At 36.6% G+C, this 23,386-nt stretch overlaps 3 protein-coding genes across 3 annotated transcripts in view; 1 reads left to right on the forward strand and 2 right to left on the reverse strand.

Moving 5' to 3' along the window:
* The window catches only part of LOC135129704 (mothers against decapentaplegic homolog 3-like), a 164,353-nt gene that overhangs the window by 33,327 nt on the left and 107,640 nt on the right, over nucleotides 1–23,386 (reverse strand). The gene's annotated exons all lie outside the window — the stretch shown is intronic.
* On the reverse strand, nucleotides 320–2,451 carry LOC135129422 (uncharacterized). The gene is made up of 2 exons (XM_064056573.1): nucleotides 1,857–2,451; nucleotides 320–393 (listed from the first exon to the last, which is right to left on the reverse strand). The coding sequence occupies exons 1-2, from the start codon at nucleotides 2,449–2,451 to the stop codon at nucleotides 320–322; spliced, it is 669 nt and encodes a 222-aa protein (XP_063912643.1).
* Nucleotides 7,814–8,629, forward strand: LOC135129423 (uncharacterized). The gene has a single exon (XM_064056574.1). The coding sequence runs from the start codon at nucleotides 7,814–7,816 to the stop codon at nucleotides 8,627–8,629; it is 816 nt and encodes a 271-aa protein (XP_063912644.1).

The raw sequence follows: 23,386 nt of genomic DNA on the forward strand, positions 1-23,386 counted from the left end.
GAGTGGACATCGAGTCCCGAAAAAGAACTTTGAAAAGTACCTAAGTATAGAAATGTGATACATATTACAAAGGAATATCAAATAAATAAATGGATGAATTAATGTTGTTGTTATTTATCTATTAAGTACTTGAAAACAAAAGATAAAATGTCTAAAAACGTAAGTAATTTCACCTTTAACTCAGTCGCATTTAAAAATAAAAAAAAAAAACATTTTTTATTGGGGGACTTGAAGAAGTTCGCAGGTAGGTAATGAAGCAACTTTAACAAATACAGTTTTTACATCAATTTTCTTTTAAAGTCGTCATCCTTATAAAATTTCACAGGACGGTGAATTCGGTTTGCTCATGAGGGCTTGTTCGAACTTGCATGGCCAAAACCGTATTCATATATGCTGAAATGCTCCCAACAGAAAAAACAGGGTTAAAAGACGAATTTTAAGTGTTTTTAAATGGTAACTTTTCTTGGCCGAAACCGTATTCACGGTTGATAAAACAGGATATATTTCTTAAAATTCGCTTCACTCATGAGGACTTTGTCCGAATTTTGACTTTTTAAAAAAAGGGTGAGTTCGAAAACTCGGGCAAATTCTTTAAAAAATGTTAATTTTAAAATATATCTTAAAAACGGGAGTCTTCACGATTTTTCTGCTTTTCTGTTAACCCTTGAAAATCGGGGTGTTTTCCTTAAAAAGTAGCTGTGTTCTCAAGGGGCCATCTTAGTAGTAAAAAATATTATTAATAAGACCCACCACTGACCCGGAAATGACCGGCATTCAGGCAAGACTTCTATCATTACGGGTACTAAGACCAAGTAATGATATGCATTGATTATTATTATTATTATTAATGTTATTGAAATACGGGAACTCAACAGGTATGTAACCCATTTACCGAGATCCACAACTACCAAAAAGAAAACAAATTTAATGAAATAAATAAAACAAACAAAGAAAACCCAAACACATAGAAAGAACTAAATAGATAATTAAGATAGAGTTTGGAGTTTTTTTTTAATATCACCTGGTTTGCAACAAAATATGTCAATGGTTTCTTCTACATTCAAATAGTTCATAATTGCCAGATACAATGGCGAAGATTTTAACATATTAGTTCTAGAATGAACAAAACTAAAATATAACATCTTCAACGAATCTATTACCTCTATTCCTTTGGAGTTGCGAATGATAAAGCCAAGAGATTTGTATGCCGACGCAACGATACATTCAATATGCTGTATGAAATTCAACTTTAGGTCAAATGTAACTCCTAAATCTTTTATATGGTGTAGTCTTTCCAAAACGTTACTAGCTATGGAATAATCAAAATCGATAGTAAGTATTTTGCTTTCTTGAATAAGTCATGACATAACACTTACTATAGTTTAGTGGAAGATTATTACTTACAGACCAGTCACTTAATGTATCCAGATTACGTTGAAGATCAAGGCAGTCACTCCAATTTCGAATTTGATGGAAAATTTTTAGATCATCAGCATAAATTAGGCACTTCGCTGTTAAATGTAAAGTTATGTCATTAATAAACATATTAGACAATAAAGGCCCAAGAACCGAGCCTTGAGGCACACCTGAAAGTTGTTCATACCTGAAAGTTGTTCATTTAGACCGATAACCATTCAAAAAGACATACTGAGTTCTACCCAAGAGGTAAGAATTTATTAAAGTTATCAAATGATCTGAGAAACCAAAATATTTTAGTTTAATCAACATAAGGCGATGATCTATACGGTCAAACGCCCTGGAAAAATCAGTATAAATACAGTCCACCTGACCCTGTTCGTCTAACACCTCAGATAAATATTGTGTCTTCAGCACCAAATTAGTCACCATAGACCTACCTTTCACAAAACCATGCTGACTATCTGTGATCATATTCGAAACATGTGGATAGATTAAAATATGAAGGACATGTTCAAAAACTTTTGCCAGATTGTTAATTATTGTTATGGGTCGATAATTGGTAACATTAGATCTATCGCCATTTTTATAAATAGGAGTAATCCTCGACTGCTTCCCCACATCAGGAAATGTGGATGTACGCAAGATTATGTTAAATAATATTGTCACCGGTTTTGCCAAAATTGTCGCACAATGTTTCACTAAGAATGATGGTATTAAGTCCGGTCCTGCAGTCATAGTTGGTTTCAATTTACGCATAGCTTTGAATACAATTTCTTCATCGAAGTTCTCTATATTGAGGTAGTCGATACTTGGATCATTTGAACTATTGTAATCATAATTTTGAACAGAATTAGAGATGTTAAAAACTGTTTTAAAGAAATCTGCAAAGGTTTCCACAATGTTCTGGGGGCCGTCTAAAGCATTTTCTTTATAAGACATCGTAGTAGGAACAGATGAAATGTTGTTTTTGGCCTTGATGAATCCCCAAAATCTTTTCGGATCGTTTTTAACATTAGCTGAGACATTACGCATGTATATCAAATAAGCATCTTTAACAAGTTTTTTATGTCCCTTCTCAGTGCTTTGAAATTTTCATGAGCAATTACACAGTTCGTTTTCTTAAATTGCAGCCAAAATTTATATTTTTGTTTGATCAGATTAATTATATTTCTATTGTACCAAACTGGATAATTACTGGCAGGTTTTTTCTTTGTAGGCACACATTTGCGTAAAATTGGATGTATATATGAATGGAATGATAAATCACAAGTATAGTCTCATCCTATTTTGGTCATTTAAGATAGGATTCATTTGGCAAAATTTTGGGCTGACGTCATCAATTTTTTGGAGGGGTTAAGTAAATATATTTTGAATAAAAATTTATTATGCTTGTCATATGTTTAAAACATTTGCAAGATTTCAAAGCATTCGGTTTTGCAGATTCAAAATTAAATTGTAGGTGAAACGAAGTTCACGGGGTCAGCTAGTATGTATAATAATTTAGATCGTGAAAATCCCCAAAATATGACAGTCGATTTTTTAATCACAACAATCATAATCACAATTTTTGGGCGATATTAGTTCTGTGATATTAGTTCACATTAAGTTGTATATGTCTGTGGACTTGTTTTTTTGTATTTGTTATTAATAATGACAGAAAGACATGTGTTAACAATAGGTGTGTAGAAAAGATTTTCAGTTCTTGCATATGGCATTAAAATTGGAAACAACTCTGCCTGTAATAATTGCTTGTGCAGTTTTACACAATATTGCTAGGAGAATGGGTGAAGTTGATCCTCCTTTACCAGAAGAAATTAATAATAATGAATTAACAAATATTAAGTAAATATCCAGGAGTTGCTGAAGGACTGGGTGCAAACGAAAATATTGCTAGGCAGCTGCGAAGAAATTTTATCAATAATTTTGTTGGACAATTATAATTAATAATGCCCATTTGCATTGCTTACCTAAGCCATTCTTAAAAGTAACTACTTCTTAAACTGTGGAGTTCTTCCACCGTCACGGCCTAAACTCTACTTAACTAATGGCCAGTTGCACCAGCATTACTTAAGCCTTGCTTAACCCTTAAGAGTCCCTTAAACTGGAATGACCGTTGCACGAACCGTTAAACCCGGCTCAGGTCCTTCTGATAAGCGGCCGATTTCGGAGGCTTAATTATCAGTTTCTCAGAAGGAAAAAGTGTCGGAATTCCTCAAAGGGGTGTAGTAAAGAGTGGGGTTGCAAATTGGGGTGGTAGTAGCTTCATTGAAGCCCTGTTCAGTCAAAGTTTGTCTATTCAAACGAAAATTTGTCAATTTGAAAGTGCTCATGCAGAGTTGCAGTAGTTGAAGTTGAAACTGTAATTTTCTTGAATTTAAATACTTTAGAAAAAAACAGTTTTTGAAATATTCAACTGTCCCGATGTTTTTATTAATTTTTTATACAAACGGTTTCATATACATATTTTTCTTATTATTTATAAATGGATAAACATCTTCCTAATAAGAAACAAAAGCAAAGGTCTCCTAACTACCCCAGAAGAGAAAACATTGCTCTTAACTTTGGTTCATGAAGAAAGGGACATTATAGAAATTAAAAAAAAAGACGCCGTTTCCAATCGCGATAAACCAAATGGTTGGGAGGAAAGAACACGGAAATTTAATTCTTCGTCTCCTGGAGGCTTTGTCAGGTCATTTGCATGCCTCCAAAAATTTTATACTAATAAAAAAAAGGAGGCGCGGAAAGAGGTTGCAAACAACAAAATTTACAAAAGAAAAACAGGCGGGGAACCTTCAGAAAAGAAAAAAGAAGACCCAAATATTGAATTATTTTTGGCGACAATGAACAAATATTCTGTTTATGGATTGACGGACCATTTTGGGGACGATAAATCTTACAATCAGGAGGAGAATGATGAAAATCATCATATTAATCATGATCACGGTGGTGATGATGAAGATTACATCTTTCTAAGAATACCCTCCTTCTTAAAATAAAAGTGACATGAGTACTATTAATGTAATGTTACCTTTCAGTCAGGATGATTCCGAAAACGCGAAAGTAAGTTTGTTTTACCATTTTTTTCCTGCAAACTAATCAATACATCAATTCAGGTTGATACTCATCATCAGACAGGCACCAAACCAATAACGGCTTTTTCAGCTGTTGCCTCCAGTAGCAGGGTAGGTAGACATTTTTTTACAAATTCAAATAATTACTTGATTTTGTTTTCCATCTAGGTTGAAGATGATAACCAAACTATTCAAAATGCCGAAAAAAATCAACTTAAAAAACGAAAAAAAGTCTTGAATTAGATATTCAAATAAAATTAGAATATTTAAACAAATTAAAAAATTGTAAAAATTTAAACGAAATTGTCCCACCTTTTCCCAAATAAATTCAAAATAGTTTTATTCATAAAAATGATTTATTAAGCTTTTTTATTATTTTAATAATTATAATTGTCCAAAAAAATTATTGATAAAATTTCTTTGCAGCTGCCCAGCAATATTTTCGTTTGCACCCAGTCCTTCATTCAATCCACATTGCAAAATTCTAAATTTCCATTACATATTGCCTGAACATTAATAGAAAAGTAGTCTTTCCTATTTCTAAAAACTTCTGCACTTTCTCCACCTAAAAGTATTAACAAAAGTGAAGTAATTCAATTTTTCCTTCTTTTTTGTAGTACCTGGTGACTCAATTTTTACATGAGCACAATCTAGAGCGCCAATTATTCTGGGAAACCTCGCTATATTATAAAAATTGTTTGTCTTCACATAATCATTATATTTTGAAGCAATGACTCGTGATACTCTTTGAATAATTCTGGAGGCACTTGAGGTATGAATGCCTATATAATCAGCAATCAATGAGAAATGTCCTCCGGTTGAATAAAACCGCAGTGTGGTTAATAATTGATTAATCGGAGATAAAGCGTCATTTCTAAAAAAGATTAAGATTGTAAATAAAAAGTATATATTTACTTATCTGTAGGAAACTCCAGCTGCCCCTCGATTTGAATTAATAAATTCAAAACAGTCTATTTTGTCAGTCGAAACCTTTGAACCAATTTTAGTTCGGAGAGTTCATGAAAATAATCACTCCTTATATATATTTGACGCGGTATACCCACTTCCACTAGTTCAACCACCTCTAAATCATCTTCGAAAGCATCAAAATCATTTTCAAGTTCCATTTTTCACAAATTATGTAAATGGATAACAAATAAATTTCCGAACTTCAACTCAGCATGGCCGACTAGTATAAAGATTATGGCCTGTCCAAGGGGTATCATACGTGTTCCTTTATCTTCACCTAGGGAATTCTATGTCTGTCAACAACTTTTTCCTGTGTTCATTTCATTTTGAAGAGAAGTGTTTTGATAGAACATCAGCCCAGAAAGTTGTTTTAAAGCCACATTCAGTACTAACTATTTCTTATACTTATGTAGAAAAGGTATTAAATACACTCACATGCTGCATAATATAACAATTAATACATATATTTATTTTAGATTACCAATGTAGTGACCTTTAGAGGCAATGAAACGCATCACACAGAAGTTTGCGACGCACCTTCGGTAGAGCCTCAACAGAATATAGAAAATCAATTGTCTAATAACGTTTTTGAAATTACAAAGAGACTTGAAAATTTAGCAACAAAGACATGTGCAAACGTTTTACTGAAACAACAAATTAACAACCTGAAGACATTAGTGTCACAACAACAAAGCACTATTAAAACGTTAAAACGTAGAACCGCAAAACAGCAACGCAAAATTTGCAATCTGAAAGATGCTGTTTCAAGTTTAAGGAAGAAAATCAATTATTATGAAAACAACAGTGTGGATGTTAATAAATTTCAGGAAAATACAGAACTGTTGAGCAGAATGTGGGCTAAAATTAACAACAAACTATTGCCAAATCAATATGGGCCAGAAATAAGAAAATTTGTCGTTACAACACATTTCTACTCCCCAAAGGCTTTTTCTTTTATAAGATAACAATTCATTGACTGTCTTCCACACCCAAAAACTTTGTCTGTATGGTATTCTTCAGTGAATGGTGCACCAGGTTTCACAAGTGAGGCAAGTGCACTAAACGCCATCTTTTATCCAGTCTCGCACGCATTTTTGATCCTCTTGGCATATTGAATCCGCTTACTTTTTTCATGAAACATTTAATTCAACGCATCTGGACTCGCAAGCTAGCTTGGGACGACGCTCCGCCGAATGATATTTTACGCGCTTGGAATATCTTCGCTAGGGATATTTCCGTTCTAAACGATTTTTCGTTACCGCGCCGCCTTCTTTGCGATAATTTCCTCTCGTGTGAAATTCATGGTTTCGCTGACAGCGCCGAGAAGGGCTATGCCGCCGTAGTTTATTTGGTTTTTTAGGTTCGCCTCACTTGAACCACGCACGCAGTTTGTTTGTGCTAAATCCAAAGTAGCACCGCTCAAGAAGATTACGATTCCAAGGCTGGAACTTTGTGCCGCAGTATTGCTAACACGGCTCCTCAATCTGGTTTGCCGAATTTACAAAGACAAAATTCCTTTTAATCGCCTATGTGCTTGGACAGACTCCCAGATAGTTCTAGCTTGGATCAAATCTTCGCCGCATCCTTGGAAGACATTTGTCTCCAATCGCGTCTCGTTTATTCAAGAGCATCTGCCCTCCTCGTCGTACTATGTTCCTTCCGGTCAGAATCCAGCTGATCTAGAGGGGCATACCCTCAGGAGTTACTGGTTAGTTCCCTATGGTGGGCGGGACCCCCCTTTTTGAAGTACGGCACGCCCTTCAATAATATGACGCCTTCTGTCCCTGTCTCCATTCAGGACGAAGAACGCACGCAATCGTGTATGCGATAGTGAGCACCTCTTTATTGGACGACTTAGTCAATACGCACTCATCTCTGCCGAAAATTATTCGCATTCTTTGTTATGTACGCCGATTTTTCCGTGGAATGACTAGACCTACTAAAAGCGCCCCCCCGTATATCACTTCATCGGAATGTGTTGAGTATTAATTATTTTGTAAAGCGACCTTCAATGGTGAAATCAGACTAGGCCATGTTAGGGTAGAATGTAAGAGCTATAAGTTAAGTTGGTACTGTCAGAACTGGCAAGAAGAGAAGGGGAAAAGAAGGGCTTGTGTCAAACGCCGTATTGTGCGACGTCCTTTTTTTTTCATCTCGACCGTCGAGCAGACAAAATGTTCGGTCTGATAGTGTTTATTAAATAACAAAAGGTATGCACAACTTATGTATTGTATTAATGTATGTTAAATGAAACCGAATGTATTCTTTTTGTAACGCCTATTTTAATTTTACAGGCGCTTTTTGTTATCCAAATAAATTCATTTCTTATCCAAAGTTAATAAATTAATAACAGAATGTTACCGTCTGGGCATCGTTTCACCTCTATGCTCATAGAATACACGCATTGCAAATATCTCCATGCTGGAGATCAGACGGTTCATTACCTTCTCGGTAATCAATTTTGGATTATGTCCGCCAAACGCGCGATAAGACGGGTGCTGTCAAAGTGTCTAAGATGTTTCCGTACCCAACCGGTATCCACTCCACCACGCATGGGGGATTTGCCTCCTTCTCGGTTTTCTCAAATTAAACCCTTTCTACGAGTTGGGGTGGACTACGCCGGACCCTTTTCTATTACCATGGCCAAAACGCGCGGTGCTAAAACGCTAAAAGCGTATTTATGTCTATTCATATGTTTTGCGACGAAAGCTCTACATTTGGAGCTCGCCTCAGATTTAACCGCCGACGCCTTCCTAGCGGCGTTACGACGCTTTCTTGAGCGGCGAGGGAGATGCCAGCATATCAATTCCGATTGCGGTACTAATTTTATTAGTGCCCACAGACAATTAGATCAATATATGCACGAAGCTGTACAGTCGGAACAGATTCATTGGCATTTCAATCCGCCATCAGCTCCACACTTTGGTGGTTTGTGGGATGCCGGCGTCAAATCGGTAAAGACCCACCTAGTCCGTGTCATAGGCCACCAAATCTTAACCTACGAAGAGCTCTTAACTTTAGTCTCTCAGGTCGAAGTAATGCTGAATTCCCTTCCGCTTCATCCTGTAAGCAGCGACCCAAACGACTTGACCGCACTGACTCCCGTCCATTTTCTTACGTTGGCCCCTTTAATTGCACTCCCAAACCGGACCTTGCAGACGTGCCGGTGAACCGCTTAACTCGCTGGCAGCTAGTTCAAAGCTTTGTCAAATGTATTTGGTCGCGATGGAGTGCCGAATATCTCCATACATTGTATCAGCGGTAGAAATGGTCTGCCGAGAGACCTAATTCTATCGCGGTCGGATCCCTTGTCCTTATTAAAAACGAGTTGATACCCCCTCTGCAGTGGCGTCTAGCCCGAGTCCTACTTCTGCATCCCGGACAAGATGGCATAGTTTGGGTTGTCACCTTGAAAACCGCCGGTGGAGTCCTAAAGCGCCCAGTGGCCAAACTTTGTCCACTCCCTGCAACTTTGCAGTAAAAAAAAACCTTTTTGTTTTTTTTTTTGATGGGCGGAATGTCTCGTCCCCAACTCAACACTTATTTATTATTTAGTTTAATTTTATCGTTTGGTGCAGTACTCCGCCCGCAACCCTCGCTACACTGGTGGCCGACCTATTGCGGCCCTTTTTCTTTTGGTGTCCGCTTGTGTAGCAACCAGTCGAGTGAACTGGACGCGTTTTCGAGTCGTCGTAGTCGTACCGGCCAGGACAGTACCCGCCATATTAGAGAGTTTGCGCTAAACAATTATTCGCTTATAAAAACTCCCCTTATGGTTATAATCATAACGAGGTGGTATAAGCATACCGTAAATGTGAATTTCTTACACTATTTTTGAAAATAGCGTGGCCAATCAAAAATCTCCGGTTATAATATCTGACCGTTGCTGGCCTGATTATTCTGACAGTGACAGCCGATGTGACAGCGGTCCGTGTTGGTTTTCCTCGTTTTCCTACATTTAAAAAATAATAATGTGTTCACGGGACCTTTGGGAGCGTGATAATAATCAGATGTCCTTGCCACCGATTCCCAAATCTGCGACGTCATTGCAGACGCAGGAATCACAGCAAAGATATTCACAAGATCCATGCACCCCTTCAACTTCTAGTGGAAAGAAAAGCAGGTTTCGGTTTAGCGAGGCCGAAAGAATAAAACGCATAAAGGAGCTGTTCAATTTTTTATGTGAGGGGGATTTTGCAACAGAAGAACAGTTGTGGAAAAACTTACATTTTGTTTTGTGCTATGACAGTGATAGGTATGTAGGTAAAGTTAAAACCAAACCAGGAATGTTTTGCGAATTGTTTATTGACATTTCAGATTCAAAAGTTGCAGTTTGAGATTATTGAAAGAGCACATACTGGAACAAGTAGTTAAATACAAAAAATATGATTCAGAAGAGGCTACTGAGAGTGGAAAGGAGCGTTTGCACACAGAGTGGGGAGATGCTATGAGGACGTTGTTGACAGTGTGGTACAATTACGAGTCTATTGTAAATTTAGAAGCTGAGAAGAAAACCAACAAACCTGGACGTCCTCGGAAAGAAGCAACTATGAAAAAAAAATTATGATGTGGCTGCAGCCAAGGCCATTAGGGAAGCTGCTTTGCAGACAATAGAGAATAATAGTTCCTTTTCAGAAAATATCATAATAGAATTAACTGATGTTGATGATAGTGATAACACTGATTATGGACCGCACTATATTAACAGCAATGACGCTGAGTTTCAGGATGATACTGAATCTACCAATAATAATTGTCCTAATGCGCCTAGAGCTAAAGGTGTCAAGAAAAAACATACCACACAAGCAGTGAAAACTAGAAATTCATCTACTTCCCAAGGTAATGGAGTTTTCTTGTACTTGTCAGACAAAACAAGAGTTGAGAATGAACTTAGAAAAGAAGAATTGCGTTTAAGAGAACGGCAACATGGTGATACCATCAAACTCCAGCAAGACGAGATTGCCTACAAAAAAGCAAAGTTGGAATTCGAAGAAAGGAAGTGGCAGCAGCAATATAAAGAAAAGCAAAGTGATAATCAAAGAAATGATACTATTATCAAGCTTCTTGAGGCCGTTTTAAATTCTGGTGTTCTAAAAAAAAATCCTTGAATTAATTTTTTAAGTAACTTTGTAATAAAACTTCATATTTGGTCGAAGCTGTTTATTTGAAACCACAGTAATATAGAGTTCATTGAAAATACTCAAACAAATCAGGAGTGTCAATATTAAAGTATTTTGAAGTTAAGCTACCGTAAATGCAGGAATGGACGTTGGTTAACAAAGTTGCTGCGAAGTAATATTTGCCCACAGGCTGCAGCAGAAGCTTCTGATTTTTTTTAAAATCGACGAAGGCGAATTGTTGCACAATTTTACCGAAGCTCCATTCCACACATTGTCTTACTCTTGACATTTTCTTATTAAACAGCTGCTGCTGCTCAGTTAATCTGGTATTCGAGTATGGTCTTATCAACTGGGATTTTAATGGATAGCCTTCGTCACCATAGAGCCAAAATGTTGGACAATACAATCTTAATTGTTGCAGTATATGTGTGTCTTTTAAAATGAAGGAATCATGACGTGTGCCAGGATATGGCTGGCTTAAATGTAATATTAAACCATTGGGTAAAGTTATAGCTTGAAACTTGAGGCAGTGCACTCTTTTGTGGCCACTATATAGCTCCTTCTGCATTCTAGTTAGTCGGCAGGTGGATCAAGCTGTTCCATCTATGAATCCAATACAATTTGTTAGCGGAGCACCTTTCTCGTGCACCAGCAGTGCCAGTTCTTTCAAAAAATCAGTCGTCAGCCACTTATTTTCTTCAAAGTTCAGCAGCAATTTGCTCTACCTCATATAAACAAAATGACAAATCAATTTCACTAGTTTACTGAGACTCGAGTATTGCAAACCAAATTCATTTTGCAGTTCTTTCAACCTATTTGGGTAGGCAAATCTCCGAAGCAAAAGGCACAAACCTTCCACTCCTGAAAAAAATAAATATGATTAGTAGGGAATATATTATTGCTTATGTTTTACAAACCCCCAATGATATGTCTGTCTTCTGTTTCGAATCGATGTGGCAGTTGTAGAGCTCTGTGCAGTTTTACAAATCTTCCTTGTCAAACCGGTAAAGGTATTTAAAATTACCGATTTCTACCTTGTCAATATCAAAAGGAACACGCGTATATACTTGCCTTTTCTCTGCTAAAACTTTCTCCAGGGATTTGTAGAAGAAATAGTCGCTGATACTGTCGGTATCCCCATAGAGTAGAAGATCCTGGATGATATCTGTGGCGGTAAACTTTCAAGTGGACCGCAAGCCCTTGGAGGGAAGAAGAGTCAGTCGGTTCCCGCGCGCCAACAAGTAACGTGGTGTAGTCAGTCGTCCGCTAACATACATATGTAAATAAACGTTAATAGGGCAGAATACTCATTTTCATTATCATCTTCACCCCACACCAAAATATCCATAATTTCTTCACTGATACAAAACTCAAATTTTCAATCCAGTGTAGTTTTCTAAGTATTTTTAAGCTGTCAGTAATTGGTACAGTTATGTTGTACCTTAAGCCATCTCCAAATGACTGTATTTAACCTAACCTAACAAATGGATCTGTCATACGTCAATTATACCATACCGTACCAGCACGCACTACAGCGCAAACACTTTTCAAAACTCAAACGTTACACTATATTTGTAGGTTATGTTGATTATAATTATAACGTAGAAATACAAGGCGCAAACTCTCTACTAATTATTCCCGCTATCGTTATTCCCGCCATTGTTGTACCCGCTATTGCTGAACCCGCTATTCTGGAACCGCTATAACCCGCGACAGTGCACCCCCTTCCGAGTGCTTTCTCCAGGAGCACCCTAGCCATCACCTCCAGGCCAAGATCACTCAGCACGCACAGCTCGGTAAGTCCATCTTATCTCTCTCTGGTAAGCTACAGAAACATATTATCTAGTACATATTTGTAAATTAATATTAATTATTATACAAATTTTAAAGTACAGTTCTCTTACTGCCTTTTAATAAAATTATTTTAAGACCTACCGCTAACCCAAAAATGACTGGCATTGAGGCAACATTTCTATGATTACTGGTACTAAGACCAAGTAATGATATGCATTGATTGGATTGATAAAAAAAATCGAGCTTCTAGAATTACAACATATACAAATTCGTCTGTTATTCTTTAATCTCACCCTATCCCCAAAACCTTAGCGTAACTACCAGTCATTTATAATTTTATATAATGATTTTATTATTCTTGGCTAATGTTTTTTCTTTATAATATTATCTCCTTAAATGTTATTCCAAAGATCTCGCGACAATTATATAGCAAAAATTCAAACTTTGATGTGAATTTATTCTAAAAAAAATATTTGAGTAGTGGGGCCCCTTATGAATACTATTAAGATACGCCACTGAAGCGGCAGCCATATTGAAGCACCTTTTATTGCTTTCACGCATTTTGGCGCGGGATCACTTATTTGAACTCTCATTCCCTCCTTTATATTCCTTCCTCCATGACATCTCCCCTTTTCATTAAGATAGTGCAAAATCCTCAAATCGCTTAGGAACTCTAACATGACGACCACTGCGAGTTACAATATTATGTCTACTATGATCACTGGAGGAATGATCAGTTACACTACATAACGAATTGTCACTAGACATTGATGCCTCCATATGCTGATTAACAATTTTATTGTTATTGCTAACTACACCAAGATCTTCGTCCTCTCCAATCTTTTTGTATTCGTTCTTTGAATGTTTCAAGTGAAATGAGTTTCGACGTAACCTATTACCTTTTTCATCCTGAATAGGACCTAGGAGTTTGTTTTATTAAAAAATTAGTCGAATTGGAAGAAAAAGTTGGCCTAAAATTTGACACAAAATTAATACCAAGACACATTGACTTCAAAAACGAAACAATGTGTGTTCGATTAGCGCTCCAGCACTGTGTCTAGAACATGAAAAAAAAAAAATACAAAATTGATGACGAAGCACGAAAACACGGGCATGAAGTTCTTCGTTTACCCCCATACCATTGCGAATTTAACCCAATCGAAATGATATGGGGTATTCTAAAGGGAAGAATTCGACGTAATAACACTAATTTTAAGTTTAGTAGCGGAACTATTGACGTCATTAAACATCAAGTTGCGACAGTGTCTAAAGAGGAATGGGCCAACTGAGACCATGTAATCAAGATCGAAAATGAATACCGTTCACGACAAGTTCAGGAACTTATTATAAATTTAGAACCTGAAGACGACGACAGTGAGTTTCATGATATGACATGAGTGAATAAATTGTTAATGTAATCTAATTCAGAAATAAAATACATTACTTTTACCTTTCATTATTTAAATTGTATATAATAAAAACAATATGTAACCTTCCCTTTACTATGTTTAAAAAAGTTTACACATTTGTCGAGTCCGGCACTGATTCCTTCCCAGGTACAGAAACCCAGATGTGTAAGACCGTTTATTGCAGTTTACGGTTATCTTACTGGGAAAAACCCTTAAAGCGTCGTCTTGATGGACACATTTACAACAGGGTCTAAGTAATAAATCATCCCAAGTGCTAACTAAGCTTTAATCCCCAGTGAAGTCACCTCCAAATAGCGATAGTCGAACTTTACCAAACGGGAACTGGCCTTCAACATCCCTTGGCAGTTAGTCAACCTACGGACAGCAGATGCATAGCTGAAGTTTCTGATGTCATTACAAGATTTTTGCTCAATCCATGGGTAAAATGGTCCCGAACTGAAGACGAAAAAAATAACGTGAAACAAGAATTTAGACTGCTCGAACCACGTTTGCGTAATACGGTAGAGGTGTTATAGACTGTATGCATATTAAAATTATTGCACCATCACAAGAGCATCCGGTACATCCAGCTGGACCTTACTACTGCAAAAGGGATATTACAGCATAAATACCCAAATAATTGCGGATACCAATCGCATTGTACGAGCAATCAAAGCCAGGTTTCCTGGATCGGTACATATTTGGTCGATGTCCGCTGTTAAAAGAATTTTGCAAAATAATTTTGTACAGCGCAATGAAGAAAATTATTTGCTTAGGGATTCTGGTTATCTTTTGGAACCTTGGCTGTTGGTTCGATATCCTCACGTAATACCAAGTTCACCAGAAGAAAATTTTAACGCAACTTTGTCAAGAATTCGAACTATAATAGCGCATGTTAACGGCTTATTAACAACAAGATTTCGATGTTTACATGAACACCGAGCTCTTCACGTAGAGCAGCTAAAATTATTTATTCTTGTGCGGTTTTACGCAACATATTATGTAGAGAAAGAAATGTACCGGAACCACCAAACGAGGATTTTCCTCCTGTGCCCCCATTGCGAGACAATCAAGATGTACATAATTTCTTTTTGTTTTTTGGTCATTCTTTTGCTTGCCATTTTAAATTTTTTTAAAAATTGAATTAATGGCAGAAACCATCTTGACAACACGTCGAAAATGTACCAAAAACCAAAACAAGTGAAAAATGACATTTAAATGATTTTACTTACCTACTTGACTTTTTTGTCACATTTGTGAATAAAGAAGTGAGGCCCCTTAATTCATTTATTTTTCACCTGTCAATTACTGAACGATAACACCTTGGAAAGGGTAGCAATTAGCACCCTCGTAATGCTCCAAATAATAATTGTTTGTTGGTTTGTCTATGGTCTCGGTCCGTCTCCGTCTTGTTAGCTTATAAAAAGTATTTAGGGATTTTTGTGGGAAAAGGTAAAAAAAAAAATCAACGGACATACACATATCTTAGTCGTCGTAGATGCATTGACAAAGTTTGTTACACTTTATCCAGTCGAGAGTACCCGAAGCAACGAAACCATACGGATGATGCAAAGATTTGTAGATACTTACGGACTTCCGAGGAGAATTATTTCAGACAGAGGCACGTGCTTTACATCAGAAGATTTTGGCCAGTGGTGTGAAAGTTTAGGCATTAAGCACACCAGAATGTCTTCTCGTTGGCCGCAGGCGAATGGACAAGTGGAACGTGTAATGAGAACCTTAGTACCTACTATAGTCTCATCCATTCAAGACGAGACACACTGGGATGACAGCTTACTGAAAATCCAACGAAATCTCAATAGTGCAAAACCACAAACGTTGCGCCGTTTAAAGCACTCTACGGATATCCACCAGTGTTCGAAGACGGAAAACTAAGTCAACTAGCGGAAGGTGACGATCCCGATTGGTACCCACCAGAGGAAGTACAGAAAGAAATCCGCAACAGAATCGAAGGGGATCAAAAGAAACAGAATGCAAGATACGACAAGAAGAAATTTCAGGGTGTCCACTATGAAGTTGGTGATATCGTGGTGATGCGTGTAGCTCCGGTGGCAACGGGAGAATCGACAAAATTGCAACCGAAACATAGAGGTCCCCTGGAAGTAACAGAAGTTTTGCCTAACGACACATACTGTGTGACGAGTATAGAAGAAGAAGGAAGAAAGTTTACAACTGCAAATGTAGCTCAATCGAAGCTATATAGAAATGTGGACGAGACGGATGACGACGCCGACGAAGAAGCAACGAGTGATGGTGAAAGTGAGTGCGTGAATAAAGGCCTGTTCCGAGCAAAAAGTAGTGACAGTGATTTTCCAAGAAAAAGAAGTGGAAGACCGACTAGAAAACCGAAGCATTTGGATGATTACGACTTAGAATAGATGTCGTAAAAGATGTTCATTGTTATGGCTTAATTGTAATCATGTTTATTGTTAGAATGTAAGGAAACTGCGGGAAAATTAGTTAAGTTAAATTTGTACGCTAGCTCAGGATGGTCGAGATTGTTAGCTTATAAAAAGTATTTAGGGATTTTTGTGGGAAAAGGTTGGTAGGGTGGAGGAGAGGGAGATGGAGAGGAGAGAGCGGGAGCGCTGGGATGGATGGCGTGGGTTTTGGAAGAATAAAGTTTAGTTTTTGTTTTGCTGTGGTGTCTTAAATTACCAGAGACTGTGTTAACAGTCTGCTTCTTAATTTTATATTATCATTTATCTATACCAGATTTTATGTTTAAGAAGCTCAATTCCAACAAAATTTGAATTTATGATAGTCGAGTCAAGGCATCTTTAACCTAAAATAGGCCCCGAAACACAATGGGTAGTTCGTTTAAACCAAATTAACAAAGTCATCCGAAAATTTAAACGAATCCGATAAAATATGTCAATTTTAACATGGTGTTAATTTATCGGGATCCGGAATACCAATTAATATACACATCCGACAAAAAACTTGATTTTTAACAACCTTTAAATTTTAACCGGTTTGGTTCAGAATTGCGGCTAATGAGTTTTGTTTGATTTTTTTGTTTTGAATTTTTTTTTTAATATAACGTTTTGTTGCTTTATGATCCTTGATCAAGCACCTGCTAATAATCGTATATCTCGTATACAAATTGCATGAAACAAGGGCCCATTTTGTATCTTGAACACGGGCTCATGCTTCTGCTGTTACGCCACTGGAAATAAACATGTCAAAAGCACATTCCATCGTTTTCGTGATTATTGCGCTAACATAATTTTGGTCCTTCGAGCCGGATATGCAAGCCGAACGTGTAAGTTTCACGTGTTAATGTAATAAATTAATTTTGCAAGTTTCAAGTTCGCGTTACCGCAACATCAGCAACAGTTCCACGAGGCCAGCATCAGGTCAACAGAAACAACGTACCTACTCATCACAGGTCAGATGCTTTTTTCATTATCCTTACTTTACACGGTGTACCTTTCTTTTGGCGTTAACAACGCACTCGTAATCAAATCTCATAAATCATAATCATGCTAGAATCATATAGAAAGAAATGGACACAGATTATTATCAATCGTCTCGAGCATTTGTTTCTACAAGTAGTGATATTAGTTTAATTAAGACTAGGTATCAAATAGCTCTAGACACATTCAAAGAATTTAATGTAGGTACTTCAAAACAAAATTGAAGAACTAGTACCATTGGACAGTTTTGCTGCAGAGAATTTGAAAAGAGTTAAATTTGAAGATACTTACTTTTCAACTATCGCCAAAATAGAATCATTAATTGAACAACATAACGAGGTCAAACGTGCAAAAGTCAGTTCTGGAAACAAATCAGAAGGACAAACCTATCCAAAATAAAAAATTAACTCACCCACAATTGAATTACCTGAGTTCAGCGTTAATTACGCAGATTGGTTGTCCTTCCGAGATGTTTTCGAATCTTTCGTTCACAATAATGAAAATCTCACCAATCTTGAAAAAATAAATTATTTACGCTCAACATTAAAGAGCGAAGCGCTCTGTGCTATCGAGGCGCTTACAATATCAAGTGCTAATTACGTTTCAGCCAGTGGCGGCTCGTGACTGTCTGATGTGGTGAGGCGATGATAGAAATTTGACAATAATAATATTAATAATCAAATTAATTAAATTAATGTGATTAAAGCATATTACTTGGTCTTACTAATTAGTAATGATAGAAGTCTTTTTTTCGGGGTCAGTGGTAGGTCCTAATAATAATAATAATATTAATAATAACACCCATAACACATCTAATCAGCAATGTTTTTACAAGTCAAAATTTTGTTCAAACTAGGACTTTCTTGGAGGGATTCGGGAATAGTTGTTGTGTTCCTTTGTAAAGGTTTTAGGCCCATGAAATTTTTAATGTGTACTTTGGAACTTTCATGTAACTTTGCACTTCGGATGAAATTATTTAAATCGTTATATCCCGGGACGTCAAATTTTACGGCAGAGCCATTTATATGTTTCGTACCAAGTTGATTTAAAAGACTTGAGAGTACTGACGATTCTGTCGCTTATCAATGGAAGTTAAATGAATTAACGGTTTTGACTGCTCGATATTTAGCAAAATTTGCCGACGTTCTAGCTCGGTTCGCCGTGAAAACGACGTTTCAAGAAGGAACATAACGATATTGGTACTCGGGATTCATTTTTCACTCACCTGTACCTATGAAAGAGACAAAAGCATGAAACATCAACACGCGGGCTTTTACTCACGTTCATGCTAATTACCCACGCACCCCGCAGCCCTTCCGTTCTGTAAAATAAATGGGAAAATGGTTTAATAAGTACTCCGAAAATGGCCGAGAAGCACCGAAGATATCGCCTCAGTTCCGAGCGAACGCATGTATAGGAGTACAGGAGCTGAGCCATGGAAATCCGTGTCTGTGATTGGGCTTCGTTGGTTCAAGTGAACCGACGTTCTGGCCGCTTCAGTTAAAGAACTAGGAGCATAAATCGTACGGTATTCAGCCGAAAATATCAGCAGAAAGCGTAAAAAATAAAAAATCATCTACAGATTTGCCATTTCAACATATTGTCACATTAGATTTAGAGTATAAACGGGTCCTTGAAAACTCAAAACGCCAAACATGGAAAAACACCACACTCTGTTGTACAGCACTCAATTATATTCCAAAGGAATATTAAATGATCTCTGCTCAACCCAACCCAAGTGGTTTTTAAAAGACGCAAGAGAGCAAGAATTGATTGCACTGAAAGTTACGCTCAATGTTTTGTTATGCAATCTTGAACCCTTACTGCCCATTCACAATGGACATAAGACATAAGACCGAGCGCATAACATAATTTATGTTTTTGGTTTGTGTCTGGCTTATGCTTATCTACGTTCACAGTGGACAGAGTGAACTCTGTAAGAATTGTTAAACTGCGCAAACGCAGAACGGAATGACTCCCGGCTAAACATAGAAACGGCTAACCTCAAACTGAGTCAATCAAAATATCTAACCTACAATTTCGTACGATATTCGAACTTGACAACTAGCAGTACAGAACAGACTCGCATTTAGAAACTTTGATTATAATATATATAATATAATTAAAGGTGTAAAGTGCCAACTGTCAAAGGGAATTCAATAGCAGCATTCAAAAGTCCCTAGATTTTAACATAATTTTGACATAATTCGTGCACAAAGTTGAACTTATTTCAACTTTGTGTACGCACACAAGGATTACATAAAACGTTCATAAGCATAAGAATTACGTTGGTCCACTGTGAACAGGGGTATACGTTTTACATCGTTTCAACTTTATGTATTTATGTAAGCTTTATGTACTTGTTATGCCTTATGTCCATTGTGAATGGGCAGTTAGAAGAAATAGAAGACCTAGTGATGCTGAGAAAAAGGAAACAGTTTGAACCACCAAATGAGGAGCCTGAACCTAAGAAACAACTACCTACAGAACCTCAACCATCAACTAGTGCACAAAGAGGTGAAGAGGTACAGACAGTAGTATCCAATAGTTCCAGTAGTGGAAATTCATGGTCTAATTTTCCAAGCCATGTAGATGATCCATCTTCTGTAAACTACAGATGTATAATGATAAAATATATGGGACAAGAAGAGATGATGATAAATAAATATTGCTTAGAGTGGGGCATAGAAAAAATTACTATCATACCAGATATTGTTGACGTTAGGGAAAAAACTTTTATTTTAGTTAGCATCTCTTCTAATTTTGAAAAAGACCAATCAAATTTCATGGTGGTATCTAATAAAAATCCTAAGTGCCTCTCCCACTGTCAAATAAATCCTTGGACATTAAAAATTCAGTGGACAAACCATTTAGGAGACATCTCAGGAGTACAAAAAGCAATAACATTTTTATTGAAGAGGAGAAGCTTGATGAGTGAACTTGGAATAATGGAGACTGATATCCAACATAGCACCACTCTGGCAAAAGACATATTTTGTAGCAATTACTTTAATAATGGATTGTTAGAATGGATGTTAGATTGGGACAAGGAGTCTTTTGTCACATTAGATTTTTTGAGTTTTAATGTTTCGACATTCCTCTCTTCGGGAAATGGCCCAGCCGCGAGTTACGGCGGGAGACCGGGGAGACCATAATGCTGAGCTTGCCATAGATTGATGAACTGTGCTTTTGCAAGCTCAGCACGAGGGAGTCTTCCTGGGCCCGTGCCGGAGCTCCGGAAGGCAGAGAGTGTGTGTGGTGGCCCACGGCGACAACACGAGTAGTAGGTGAGTAGTTCCTTTTTTTTTGTAAATTTATTTCGGTTATTTCAAATAAATAGATCTTAAGGCTCTACCACACCTCAAGAAAATTTCTATTTTAAAAGATATGCAACTTGTAAAACACCCATGCTACCTCGTTATGACAGCTGCCACTCATCTCTAAGGGTTAAAATCGTTCAGCTTCGTTTACAATAACTAGTTTTATTACTGCTATTGTCAGCGGGGGAAGTGTATCCCGGCTTGCAGGTAGAGCAGAGTAAGGAACTAAAATATGTATCTACTATGAAAGAAAACAAACAATATTTCTTAGCTTACGTTTGAGAGTAAAAACGCAAAAACACGTCTACTGGTATATAAAAATTGCCATTTTGTAATATTAGTTTCAAAAGTTTTGAGCGATATTTGACAGGTGTATGACGTCATCGATAATTTTTTAAATAGCACCTCCTACTTTTATTTTAGCATAAAGTCCCTTGAAAGAGAATTTTTGATATGCGGTTTAACCTAATTTACTGTCATAAGAAATGAAAAAAGCCAAATGTGTGTTTTAAAATAAATTAATATAATCATTGTCAGAGACTGTTGAGATCTTTACTCGCAATACACACAACAAAAAAAAATGCTTGTTCATATACAGCCTGTTATTGAAAGGTACGTACAAAATAAAATCGGTAATTGGTCTCGAAGTATGGGTGCTAAAAGTTAAAAAAAAGTTCAGGTAAAAGTGTTCTCCTTTTAGAGATAAAAATTATTAAAATATATGTCCAAATTCGTTGTACGCCTCTGATAAAAAGATCATCTTTCGTTTCTATAGCAACATTTAGTCTTGACAAAAGTTTTATTGTTACAGTTGCTAGGATTTACTAAAATAAATTAATTTTACCTATTTATCCTTCAGTAGCGTCTAAAAAGGTTGTATAAGGGTTAATTTTCCCCTTATAATTTTGATAACACAAAATAAGTTTTTCCGACTTGTTAGACTTTGAGAAGAACTGTCCATTTTGTTGTACGTACCTTTCAATAACACCCTGTATATAATTCCGACCATAATTCTTACTCTTATTTTTAAATTCCTGTTTCCACAAAAATTCGTATGTGTTGGGCATATTCTGTAAGTAGGTAGAAAAGTAAAATTAAATTTCCAAGAATATTTTACTGTAGGTACGAAGGTACGTTATTGTGAGTATTTCTTAGTATTCTTGGAATTTTTCAACCCAAAATCTTAGAAATTTAGGTAGGTACATACCTAGTTATCTCTCGGAATGTATTTTGAATGAAGCAAATTGGTCGAAGGTTATTTCGACAGAACTTCTCTCGCCTCTGAAATACAATAAAACAAACCCAGCTTTTTCGAAAAATTATAAAATTTGATTATGCGAATTTTATTTTTTTATGAGAACCCGGATAAGTTAAAACTTTTTCCAAAAATTCTAGATGTCTAGGGTGAAAATTCTACACGGATTATTACACCACAAGACCAGGAGTATCTAATTTTATCAAATTTAAAAAACTTTGTATTATAAATTTTGGAGATGACGTCATCCCATTGGTGGTGGAGATGATTTGCCAAATTTTAGTTAGCGTTTAACCATCTACATATTTCTAATACAGGGTGTTATTGAAAGGTATACGTACAACAAAATGGACAGTTCTTCGCGAAGTCTAGGAAGTCGGAAAAACTTATTTTGTCTTATCAAAATTTTAAGGGGAAAATTAACCCTTATCCTATCTTTTTAGACGCTACTGAAGGATAAATAGGTAAAATTAATTTCTTTTTTTAGTAAATCCTAGCAACTGTAACAATAAAACTTTTGTCAAGACTAAATGTTGCTATAGAAACGAAAGATGATCTTTTTATCAGAGGCGTACAACGAATTTGGAGATAAATTTTAATAATTTTTATCTCTAAAAGGAGAACACTTTTACCTGAACTTTTTTTAACTTTTAGCACCCATACTTGGAGACCAATTGCCGATTTTATTTTGTACGTACCTTTCAATACCAGGCTGTATACATATAAAATATGGCAATAATCGATCCAGTAGTTTCGGAGAACACTTGTCTAATAAAAATGGATACAGACACCAGACAGACAGATAGACAGACAGACAGACAGACAGACAGACGGACATACGGAAACGGGAGACCACTTTTTTCGTACTCTAAAGGTCATGAGATGTCGAGAAATTAGTACTGGACGTAGAATTGTTGACATAGGCCACTTATTAACAACACTGAAATCAATCAGTACTTTCGATAATATTGAAATAACTCATGAAAATTGTTATGGTTTAAAAAGTGTTTTCTACTACAAATGTCATATGTACGGAATATTCGGTAATCTTTGTACTGAACCTGAAAATCATATATACAAAGTCAATTATGCAGCTATTTGTGGAGCTGGATCAACGGGCGTAGGTAATTCTCAAATTTCAGAATTTTGTTCAGCTCTAGATATCCCTCAAATACCCCAGGCGACATATCGTAAAGCCGAGGCTAGAGTTCCAAAAAGCATCGAAGCACTTTTCGAAGAACAAACCAAAACGCAGGTAAAGAAGAGTACCGATTAGCTGTGAAGGCGAGGGAGGTAGATAATGATTGCGTCCCATATACTACCGTTACAATGCACTGTCTGGGGTAGGACGTATAATTGGTGCCAGAATTAAAAAAATACTTTATGTAGGAGTCAAAAACAAACTTTGTAGTTTCTGTAAAATCTATATGAAACAGAAAAAAGAAATTCCAACACATACCTGTTTTAAAAACTAAGAGCAAACATCTATGTCCATGGAAGTTTCAGAGGGATTTACTTTAGATACTTTATAGGAGAATTATAGGCGACGAGGATAGTAGCGCATTAAAAAAAGTTCGGGCTGCATAACC

This window comes from Zophobas morio, unplaced genomic scaffold (genome assembly GCF_036711695.1).
Source record: "Zophobas morio isolate AGI-343-1 ecotype UQ-CSIRO unplaced genomic scaffold, CSIRO_AGI_Zmor_V1 ptg000016l, whole genome shotgun sequence".
Taxonomy (NCBI): Eukaryota; Metazoa; Arthropoda; class Insecta; order Coleoptera; family Tenebrionidae; genus Zophobas; species Zophobas morio.